Below are 10,457 nucleotides of genomic sequence, written 5' to 3' on the forward strand. Positions count from 1 at the left end.
CAAGATTTAGCACCATTCTCCTAAATTTGCACCCTTCACTAATCCTGGTGACCCCCTTGAGCTTGTGTGAGGGGTAGGGGGATATTTCAGACTTACAGGGACCTAGTACTTTATCCACGATGAATTCCTGAGATTCATCACTGTTAGTGGGGGTGGGTGCCATTATTGCCACCGTTGACTAACAAAAGATGCACAACCTAAAAGTTGAAATTGAGTGTTATGTTTTATTCGGTGGACAAAACTGAGGACTTAAGCCCAGGACACAGCATCTCAGATAAATCTGAGAGACTGCTCCGAAAAGGCAGGGGCGGAGCCAGGATGTTAGAGTTTTTGCAACAAAGACCAGGTAGTTGGAACATTAAAAGAGTGCTGTTAATTAAAGAAACCCAGATATCTCAAGTTAAGGAATTTAGCATTTTTCTATGTATGGGAAGATGCAAGAGTCTGGGGTCACTGAAATCATTCCTTTGATATGCACCTCAGCTACCTGGGGCCAGTATCCTGTGTCTTCTCATCCTGAATTTCCTCAAGGTGCACCATGGGGTGGGGGGTGGGGGGGCTGCAGTGTCTGATGATTTGATGGTGGGCATTATTTTTCTATCCTGAGTTCCCTCAGGGCTCACGGCTGGGGCACCTGTAATGTGATGGCTTGATGGCTGCAACATCCTTTGTTTACTAATATGACAGGCAATATTTTTCATTCACACCACCTTTTCCTGGTCATTGACTACCCAACATCACCCAGACATGACCTCCTCCTTTTTTCTAAAAGGGAACCTTTAAATTAAAGTTTACCCTGAATTAATCAATTCAGTAAACCATCCCCTAATAGGGTACAAGTAATGTACCCCAATCCATAGCCTTCTTTCCTTTGGCTTGCCTGAATAATGAGGAAGGCTTAAATTCTACCTAAATGGCCTTTTCAACAGTCTTTTTAGTCATAAAATAGTCATGCTACAAAAAGTAGCATGTACATAGCCTTAATAATATTAGAATTTATATTATTTTTAATGTCTGTTTAGAAGTACTATAACTTATTTGTATAAATTCTCTTATCAATGGATGTTCAGATTGCTTTATACTCATAAAATCTCTGGGCTGAATATCTCTTCATGTCCATTGAAGGGGATCAGAGTATGCCACCCCCAAATATGCCACTTTGGCATAAGAATTATTTTGAGTTGAAAGAATATGAGAAACAGCAGATGCAGGAAGGGCTCTGTGCCCTCCTCCTTTTTACCTAAAAGCAGGACAAATTTCCTGTGAGTGTTATGGAGCAATGGCTCCTGTGTCCATGGCACAGAAAGCCAAACTCTGACAGAGGATGTTTACAGCAAAGTAAGGGGTTATTGCAGGGCGCCAAGCAAGGGAGTGGGAAACAAGTCTCAGATCCAGTCCATCTTGGTCTCTGAGTTGGGGGTGTTTTTAAAGGGAAAGAACAAAGAAGCTGGGATTAATTATCATCTGGGATTAATTATCGTCTTGGGACATTTCTATGACATTTTGTAAGCATATTTTGGGAGACAAGATATCTCTGGGTTACAATTCTCTGGCCCGGTGGTTCATGGCTCAGGGGCCTATTAGCTCATCTTGCCCTGGAGAAACAACCTGAGTTTGTATGTTAATGATGATATTTACAACAGCAATTTTTGTACATCAACTATGTTATCTACATATCTACATCAACTATGTTATCTACAACTATGTTATCTACAACAGTTTAGTCATCTGACTCTGGTTGATTAGCGTTCAGTTAGCAAAAGATTATGGTCAAAGGGGACAAAAGAGGGATAGAGGTCAGAAGGGACAAGAAAGGGAATAAAGTTTTGGATAGAGAGATTAATCATAAACTTGGTAAAGGGAACCCACTGTTGGGGGGCTCAGTTTCATGAGAAAGGCACCCTCCCCATACTAGGAGGTGGGGAGCTATCGCTGAGGTGAATATTCACAGACAAATATCACTTCAGCAATCCTTATCTTCCATTAGTTTCCCTCACATATTTAACCTTCACGTAATTTACGGCCCTGAGAAGCTCAAACCCCTTTTGTCTCATCACATCTCCAAAAAATATCACTCTTTGTTAAAAATAGTACATAAGCTCTCAGGCCTAATGGCTTCTTTGGGGTTTTCATGTCATTTCTGTGAGGCCTCTCCTATCCATATGAAATAAACCTTTTTCTGTTGTTAATCTGTCATGTGTTAGTTTAATTTGTAGGGCCTCAGTCAATAAACCTAAGAGATTAGAGGAAAATGTTTTTTCCTCCTTTATACCATCTTTGTCCACATAACCAATTATTTCCTTGGACTGAAAATGTCTGTCACATTTGACATTGATACTTATTGCCAAGTGTACAAAGAGTGTAGACATATTCATGCCTACTATCAAAGTATGTTTAAGCATTCTAATGTGCCTAATTGTTTTCTTAGACCCAAATCCCACTGCCTCATGAAGTCTTCTACTCCCACGCACCAGCATCTCTTTCCCTTTTGTGCAATCCTTTCCACCTAGGGTCTGCAGCACTTTGTAGCTGAGCATTTCACTGTTTTCTTGAAAAAAAATTATTATTTTTTTTGGCCAAGGGACTTGGCTTGCAGGATCCCAGTTCCCCAACCAGGGATCAAACCTGGGCCCTGGCAGTGAAAGCGCTCAGTACTAACCACTAGGCTGCCAGGGAATTCCCACCGTTAATTCATCCAAAAAAAAAAAAAAAATTCCAGCTTGTATTTGTGCCTGGTCCTATGCAAGTCAGTGGAAATACAAATATTAATTAGACCAAATTACCACCTTCCAGGAGCTCACAGTCCAGTGGGCATCTAAACCTTGTTGTTAAATGCATATTGTGAGTAGCTGTGGGGTGGGATGTGGGGTGGGATTTAAAAAATGGATATAATTATTCTCCTGTTAACAATCGGACAGAACAGCACCGGCACAGTAAATGGTGTCTGTTTATGAGTCCCTGGGACTAATAATGAGAGGTGCTCAAATTTACACTCCCCACCCTCCCAAGCGTGGGAATGTAATTACAAAAGCAGAGTAAGTTTCCCAACTAAAAGTACCACTGCTTACTCATCCCAGCAGCTAGAGCATTTGGCCCACCTAGAAGGCACTCAGGAAATATCTGTTGAATGTTGGAGAAATTAATAAATGCATGGATGGATGAAGACAGCTTACTATAAGCAAGGAAAAACTGCAATTTAAAGTATTTACAATCTCCCCATGCCTAAAGAGGGCAGATCCTCCTGAAGTTGCCTTTGTTTTGATGATGGGGTGGGGAAGCACTTGCGAGAAACTGATAGGGAATGAAAGGTCCTCTATTACAACAGGAAAGAAAAATCCGGGGAGACAGCTAGGAAGGGGGGAGGAGTTCTTGACAAGAGCAGAGCATGGTTTGGAGAGGAAAGGGGAGATGTGGCAGCTACTAAAAAGAGCAAGTGGGGAGAAATATGTTTTAAGACTTTTAGCAGATCTATTGTGTTATTTGTGATCTTCCCAAGAAGACATCAGTAAAAACAATGTACTCTTCTGTGTCTGGTCAGGACTCGTCTTTTTTTTTGCGGTACGCGGGCCTGTCACTGCTGTGGCCTCTCCCGCTGCGGAGCACAGGCTCCGGACGCGCAGGCTCAGCAGCCATGTCTCACGGGCCCAGCCGCTCCGCGGCATGTGGGATCTTCCCGGACCGGGGCACGAACCCGTGTCCCCTGCATCAGCAGGCGGACTCCCAACCACTGGGTCACCAGGGAAGCCCAGGACTTGTCTTTTGAATGTGGGAAGGTATCAAGCCGGGCCCAGCGTGAGAGCAGGGACAGTGTGGGAGGCCTAGGGTCCTTTGTGTTTACATGCACCTTGCGTGTTCGAGAATCACGGACTAGAACTCTCTTGCTGAGTCAGAGCTGTGATTTGGTCGCTCAAGACAGAAGGCGGGGAACACGAATGAATTGTAGAATTACAGCGGTGAGGAGGGACGGGGATGACTTCCTTTGGCCCCAGGAGGGGTGTGTTGTGGGTAAGTAGTGATTCTCAGCCTGTTTGCTTAGTCCAGTGCCTGGCACCTAACAAGAGGTCGGAATGTATCTGCGACTGGTTGAATCCTACAGAATAAAGGAGGGGACGGATTACAGAAATCGGCGATTATTATCCCATTGTAGAGATGAAGACACCGAGTCCTGAAGGTGACTCTAACCAGGCCTCTTGGCGGTCAAGGCAGAGTCAATGCCCTAGTCGCCGTCCTGGCTCCCGCTGCCATCCGCCCCCGCTCCCACCGGCCTCCCGCCACAAGCGCCCCACCCACCCCATACTTCCGGATTCCGCTCCGCCCCCTCAAAGCAGTTCCGGTTCCCGAGGCTGGAAGACGCGGCCCTGAACGGTGTTGCGGTAAGTCCGCGCAGCGAGGGCCCTTAGAACTACTGGGCCCGGCAACAGCGGGCCCAGGCGTCAGCGGGCCCTTATTTCTCGGACATTACACCGGACGTTACGCGGCCGCCATTTACCTCACGAAAGCCAGAGGTTCCGGCTTGAGGGTGACGCCATTTCCGGGGCTGGGCGAGCAGGCGAAGGCCGGAAAGGACTCCAGCCTCGCTTTGTGGGTGGGAGGAGTCAAGGAGGGCCCGCTCGGTATTTCCGGGTTTCTTGTTGGAGTGCCGGGGAATTTAGGAGAGGCTGTGTCACGAGTAGAGTTGCTGGATTTGGCAAAAAAAAAAAAAAAAAATGCAGGGCGTCCAGTTAAACTTGAATTTTTAGATAGACAACAAATAATTTTTTAGTATAGGTATGCCCCAAATATTGTACGGAACGTATTTACATTAAAAAAATTCCTAATTTATCTGAAATTCAAATTTAACTGGACGTCCGGTATCTTATCTGGCTACCTTACTCTTGGGCGCCCCCTTCCCTGGGCTCTAATATCCAGTGGCAAAGCTGGTATCCTCTAGGCCTGTATCCATCAGGGAAACAGGTAACAAATTTCGCCCAGACTGTCAGAATCAGCTATCGCTACCTATGCCGCTTTTAGCGCCAATCCTAATAGGCCAGCCTCACGACACCCCGGCAACAGCTGGGCCCATTTTGAGTCCCCATGGCAGCGCCCCCTGTGTTCCCTTTCACGGCTGGAGTGAGGCGCGGTTTGTCTTCTCTTGTGGGAAAGCTGAGCTCCATGTAGGCTAAGTGGCCAGAGGCTAGAAGTTGCCAGGTTTTTTGAGTGTGGGATAAAGTGATGTTTGGAGTCCAGATTTTCAGTGTTAACAGTGGACAGCTTCAGAGAGCCCAGTGATGTCAAGGGGAGAGCATTAGTCTCATCTCACCTCTCGTTTTGCTCATGAGACCCAGTGAGAGAAATGGAGTTGTCCCTGTGGTAGAGCTGGAGCCTGATTCCCAGCCTCCTTCCCCTGCTCTGTCCATACTTGCTGCTGCAGTCAGCTGGCAGCATTTATGGTGGGCATTTATTAAAGTAATGCCTTTTTACAGATGAGCTCTTGGGGGCTTTATTGTCCCTAAACTCCGCTACAGCCTCTTGACCTTCACCTTAAAGCTTTTTTAGCCTTTACTGTGCCCAGTAGGGAAAATGACTATTTGGCCTCAGCTGGGGAAGCCTGCCCTTTGCCTACTCCAGCCATGCTGCTCTCACCCCTGTGGGTGGTGTGAGCCAAGACTTGTTATGCAGAGCCAAAGGCATGTTCTTGGCATGGGTGGGTCTGACCGTGTAGGTGGAAGGGCGTCATTTTCTGTCTTGCAGATTGGGCCCAATGGTATGTGGGGTCATGTGGCATCTAAGGACTTCTTCAGGGTTCTACTATGGGCCAGGCTTTGCTGCCACTTCTGATTTGAACCTGAACCTGCTGCTGGACTCACCCTGAGTGCTGGGATTCTTTGGGCTGTGTGCCCCGAGGATGTGCCTGGACCTGCCTGTCGGTGTCCCAGCAAACCTACAGCCTCCCTACACAGACCTAGCCTTTCCAGGCTCCTCAGCCCAGACCCATGAGCTAATGAAATAGAGCAGGCTGTGCGCTCTAGAGCCTGCGAGCCACAACTACTGAAGCCTGCGTGCCTAGAGCCCATGCTCCGCAACAAGGGAAGCCACTGCAATGAGAAGCCCGCGCACTGCAACAAAGAGTAGCCCCCGCTCGCTGCAACAAAGACCATGTGGTCGCCGCAACAAAGACCATGCGCAGCAACAAAGACCCAACACAGCCAAAAATAAATTAATTAATTTTAAAAAAAAGAGGGCAGGCTGGAGGTCACTGGGCTCAAGGTCAGTTGGTGGGACAGCCAGCAGCTTTGTAGCAACAGAAGTGGTAAAGAGGCAAGGAAGGAGTGCCAGAAAGGGGTGTTCCCCGGGCAAGGCTCAGAAGTGCAGGGGGTGGAAAAGGGGTGGGGTGGGAGCCTACTGATAGTAAATTTCTTCTTCTGTGAATGATTAGCTCTCAGCTGAAGGGGGTGATCTAGGAGGAGGGCTCAGCTAACAGGACCTCTGGACTCTGGGCAGAGTGTCCAGAGGGCTGGCATGTGGCCTGTGGAAGAGGAGGACATGGTTGGGTGGCAGGCCTGGGCTCAGAAGACTGGACTGGAGTGAGATCAGGCAGCTGTGGGCCTTAGGAAATCTCCTTGGACTGGCAGATGGCCTATTCTTGCAGCAGCAGCTGTGGGGTCCACTGGCCCTGAGCCCTCAGAGCCGTGGCTGTGGGGAGCCTCCTGTCTGGCCTTGCAACGGTGTAACTAGTGCTTTCTTCCCCCTAGGCAGCCATGGATGCCAGGTGGTGCTGAGAGCAGTGGGGCATGGCTGCAGCCCTGCAGGTCCTGCGTCACTTGGCCCGAGCCCCCTTGAGCCCGCTCCTCTGGGGGGGTCCATTGGCCCGGCTGGCCAGTAGCATGGCCCTGGCAGAGCAGGCACAGCAGCTGTTTGAGAGCACTGTGGGTGCCGTGCTGCCGGGCCCCATGCTGCAGCGGGCACTGTCTTTGGATCCTGACAGTGGGCAGCTGAAGGTGAGGGACCGGAGCTTTCAGCTGCAGCAAAACCTCTACCTGGTGGGCTTTGGCAAGGCTGTCCTGGGCATGGCAACTGCAGCTGAGGAGCTCTTGGGCCAGCATCTTGTGCAGGGTGTGATCAGCGTTCCCAAGGGGATCCGTGCTGCCATGGAGAGTGCTGGCAAGCAGTAAGGAGCCTTGGGGGGCTGCTCCTATGTGGAGGGGAACCTGGGCCCAGACTCAGGCTGGATCGGGGCTTCCTTCCTTCACCAGCTTCCATTTTCTTCTGGGACTGGCCTGGCTCCAGGGTGGGTGTCAGTGGGTGTCCTTTTTAATGTCCCCTTCACCTGTACATCTGGGAAATCAGGTGGGAAGAGGAACCCACCCCATATCTTGCTCTCTGTTCTCTCTCCCCTGAGGGAGATGCTGTTGAAGCCACACAGCCGTGTCCAGGTATTCGAGGGCGCGGAGAACAACCTGCCGGACCGAGATGCCCTGCGGGCTGCTCTGGCCATCCGGCAGCTGGCTGAAGCCCTCACAGCTGATGACCTGCTGCTCGTGCTCATCTCAGGTGTGGGTGCCAGATTGGCTCAGGACAGTGTGTTGATGGGGGGTGGGGGTTTCCAAATATCAGCCCTGCAAGAAGCTGTTGGTCTGAGCTCTCAAGGTCACAGGACAAGGGAGCAGTAAAGAGCCTGGATGGCTTAGTCCTTGGTGGCCTCCTGTGAGCTGTGGAGTCCTCCGCTTGACTGACCTTGTTGGATAACCGTGAGAGGGCACCCAGGGAGCACCTCACTCAGGCCTTGCCAGGAAAATGTCTCTGTTGCTGCTGTCTGTACCATTGTCACCTGGGGCTAGAACCCTGGTTTCCAGCTCTCTCAGAGTCTCCACCCTCGTTCTCCGCTGTCTCCTCTAGGTCTGCTTTCTTTTCCAAGCTGTTAAGGAATAGTTCTTCCAGTGTCTGTTGGGACCTGGGCTACCCCAAAGCAGGGTTCAACCTGGGTGTGGTGACTGTGCACACATTCACTGTATGTCCACACGGGGGCACCCTAACCCCTCTTTCTAGCCTCCTCTTTTCTAGCCTAATATGAGCACTGACTGCCTGACCCCCACCCCCCACCCCGGGTAGGGAAATCCCTTTGTCATCCATCCCCTCTGCCCAGTGTCTTCATTGTATCTGCAGGTGGGGGCTCGGCCCTGCTGCCCGCCCCCATTCCACCTGTAACACTGGAGGAGAAGCAGACACTCACCAAGCTGCTGGCGGCCCGTGGAGCCACCATCCAGGAGCTGAACACCATCCGGAAGGCCCTGTCCCAGCTCAAGGGTGGGGGGCTGGCTCAGGCGGCCTACCCTGCCCAGGTGTGTGGGTCTCTTCTTCCCCAGGCAGCTCTGGGCTGGTGGAGCCAGGCCCACGTGTGCCAGGGAGATGAAGGGCAGAAGCCTGGTACAGGAGTCCACAGGGCTAGGTGTTTTGCACACCCACTTGAGAGGGGTTAGAAGTGGGTGAGGAAGTGCACTGGGTGGTGTGAGGACGTGTGGATAGGTGGAGGCAGTTTGATCTCATGGGCCCTGGGGCAAGGATCAGGTGGGACTGAGCCTTGCCTCTGCGACCCCTCCCCAGGTGGTGAGCCTGATTCTGTCAGACGTGGTGGGGGACCCTGTGGAGGTGATTGCCAGCGGCCCCACCGTGGCCAGCATCCACAGTGTGCAAGATTGCCTGCACATCCTCAATCGCTATGGCCTTCGTGCTGCCCTGCCACGTTCTGTGAAGACTGTGCTGGCACGGGCTGACTCTGACCCCCATGGGCCACACACCTGTGGTCATGTCCTCAATGTGATCATTGGCTCCAATGCACTGGCACTGGCTGAGGCTCAGAAGCAGGCCGAGGCGCTGGGATACAGGGCTGTGGTGCTGAGCACAGCTATGCAGGGAGATGTGAAAAGTGTAGCCCAGTTCTATGCACTGCTGGCCCGAGTGGCTGGAACCCGCCTCACCATGCCTGGGGCTGGAGCCTCTGTGGAGGAGGATGAACAACTCTATGAACTGGCGGCTGAGCTCCAGCTCCCAGACCTGCAGCTGAAGGAGGCTCTGGAGGCCATGGTGGGCACTCAGGGCCCGGTCTGCTTGCTGGCTGGTGGTGAGCCCACAGTGCAGTTGCAGGGCTCAGGCAAGGGTGGCCGGAACCAGGAACTGGCCCTGCGTGTTGGAGCAGAGCTGGGACGGTGGCCGTTGGGGCCTGTTGATGTGCTGTTTTTGAGCGGTGGCACTGATGGGCAGGATGGGCCCACAGAGGCAGCCGGGGCCTGGGTCAGGCCTGAGCTTACCAGCCAGGCCGCCGCCCAGGGTCTGGACGTGGCTGCCTTCCTAGCTCACAATGACTCACATACCTTCTTCTGTCGCTTCCAGGGTGGGGCACACCTGCTGCACACGGGGCTGACTGGCACCAATGTCATGGACGCCCACCTCCTGTTCCTGCAGCCGCGGTGATATTGTAGGTCATGTTTTGGGAACCTAGAGGAGACCTGCAGGGCAGCGTCCTGGAGCAGACCAGGTTTGGTCCCCAGGGCCTCCCCAGGCTTTAGGGCCTCTCCTCTCCTTGGCCCTAGCTACATGGTTGTCCCTCACACCTCCCAACCAGGGCCTCTGCTTTGTGTCCAACTCCTCAACCAGACAGGCAGATGGGGGTTCTCTTCCACCCCTACTTTTTCAGCTGTGGCAGCAGGTACCCCTGAGGACCAGGACGAGCCCCTAGGCCAATTTGCTGCTCCCATTGTTTTCCCCCAGGCAGCCCCTCTGCACAGCTCCTGAGCATGTTTCTTCTGTGGGGTGAAACAGGAAGGACTGAAAATAAAAAGGACCACACTATGGGTTCTCAGTGCTTCTTCCCTCACAGCAAAGGTTAGCGGGGAGCTGCCGGGAAGGGGAATGGTGTTGGGCAGCAGCCCCTGTGCCAGGGCCCTGCAGGAGTTCTCCGTACCCATCTCTGCAGGGCACTTGCTTCACTTAAACAGGAGCTTGGGAGGGTTGAGCGTGGCTCCCAACATGCTTGATGTGGGTGAGCAGAGACCCCAGGGAGGACAGGCCTAAGAACTTTAGTCTGTGAGGTCTGGGAGGGACTGGCCACCCATCCAACTGTCACTCTCCCCTGTGGCATCCCTGCTGAGGTCTCTCCACCCTGTGATGGAGTGCCTCTCTGGGCACATGCTTACTGCCTGCCACCAAGGACTTCCTTCTGTCTTTGGACAGCCCTTAGCCAGACTGTACTTTCTTTGGTTGATAAACCCCTATTTATCCAGGGGTTACCCCCAGCCACACAGGACACTGGGTGTTGTTTCCTTGTGTCAGACCCATTTTCCCAGGCTGAACCACTCCCTACCCTCAGAGCCTTTAGCTGTTTCTCTGGGAACACAGTCCAGTTCCTGGTGCCAGCCTGCAGTGGGGGTCTCCAGTGCTGGGATGGTGGGTCAGAGCAGTGGTGGGGTCCAGCAGCCCCTCTC

At 52.0% G+C, this 10,457-nt stretch overlaps 1 protein-coding gene across 4 annotated transcripts; it reads left to right on the forward strand.

Annotated features, from left to right (window-relative positions):
* Window positions 1-3,652: 3,652 nt before the first annotated feature.
* On the forward strand, window positions 3,653-9,825 carry GLYCTK (glycerate kinase). Of its 4 annotated transcripts, none has more exons than XM_067754663.1 (6): window positions 3,653-4,373; window positions 6,732-7,147; window positions 7,379-7,530; window positions 8,143-8,318; window positions 8,581-9,097; window positions 9,367-9,825. In XM_067754663.1, exons 2-6 carry the CDS (start codon window positions 6,771-6,773, stop codon window positions 9,453-9,455), a joined length of 1,311 nt encoding a protein of 436 aa, XP_067610764.1. In that variant the 5' UTR covers window positions 3,653-4,373; window positions 6,732-6,770; the 3' UTR covers window positions 9,456-9,825. The 4 variants fall into 4 exon arrangements, with proteins under 4 accessions (XP_067610764.1, XP_067610762.1, XP_067610763.1 ...); XM_067754662.1 differs by adding an exon at window positions 5,731-6,246 and having other exon boundaries at window positions 4,296-4,373; window positions 8,581-9,825; XM_067754661.1 differs by having other exon boundaries at window positions 3,654-4,373; window positions 8,581-9,825.
* Window positions 9,826-10,457: the final 632 nt, after the last annotated feature.

The sequence above is a fragment of the Pseudorca crassidens genome, chromosome 10 (genome assembly GCF_039906515.1).
Source record: "Pseudorca crassidens isolate mPseCra1 chromosome 10, mPseCra1.hap1, whole genome shotgun sequence".
Classification (NCBI taxonomy): Eukaryota; Metazoa; Chordata; class Mammalia; order Artiodactyla; family Delphinidae; genus Pseudorca; species Pseudorca crassidens.

What these genes read in the sequence shown, in the direction of transcription:
- GLYCTK (XM_067754661.1), top strand. Translation starts at nt 6,771, where the DNA reads ATGGCTGCAGCCCTGCAGGTCCTGCGTCACTTGGCCCGAGCCCCCTTG. An exon ending in GCTGCTCGTGCTCATCTCAG is followed by an intron (nt 7,531 to 8,142) that starts GTGTGGGTGCCA and finishes TTGTATCTGCAG; the next exon opens with GTGGGGGCTCGGCCCTGCTG. An exon ending in AGGCGGCCTACCCTGCCCAG is followed by an intron (nt 8,319 to 8,580) that starts GTGTGTGGGTCT and finishes ACCCCTCCCCAG; the next exon opens with GTGGTGAGCCTGATTCTGTC.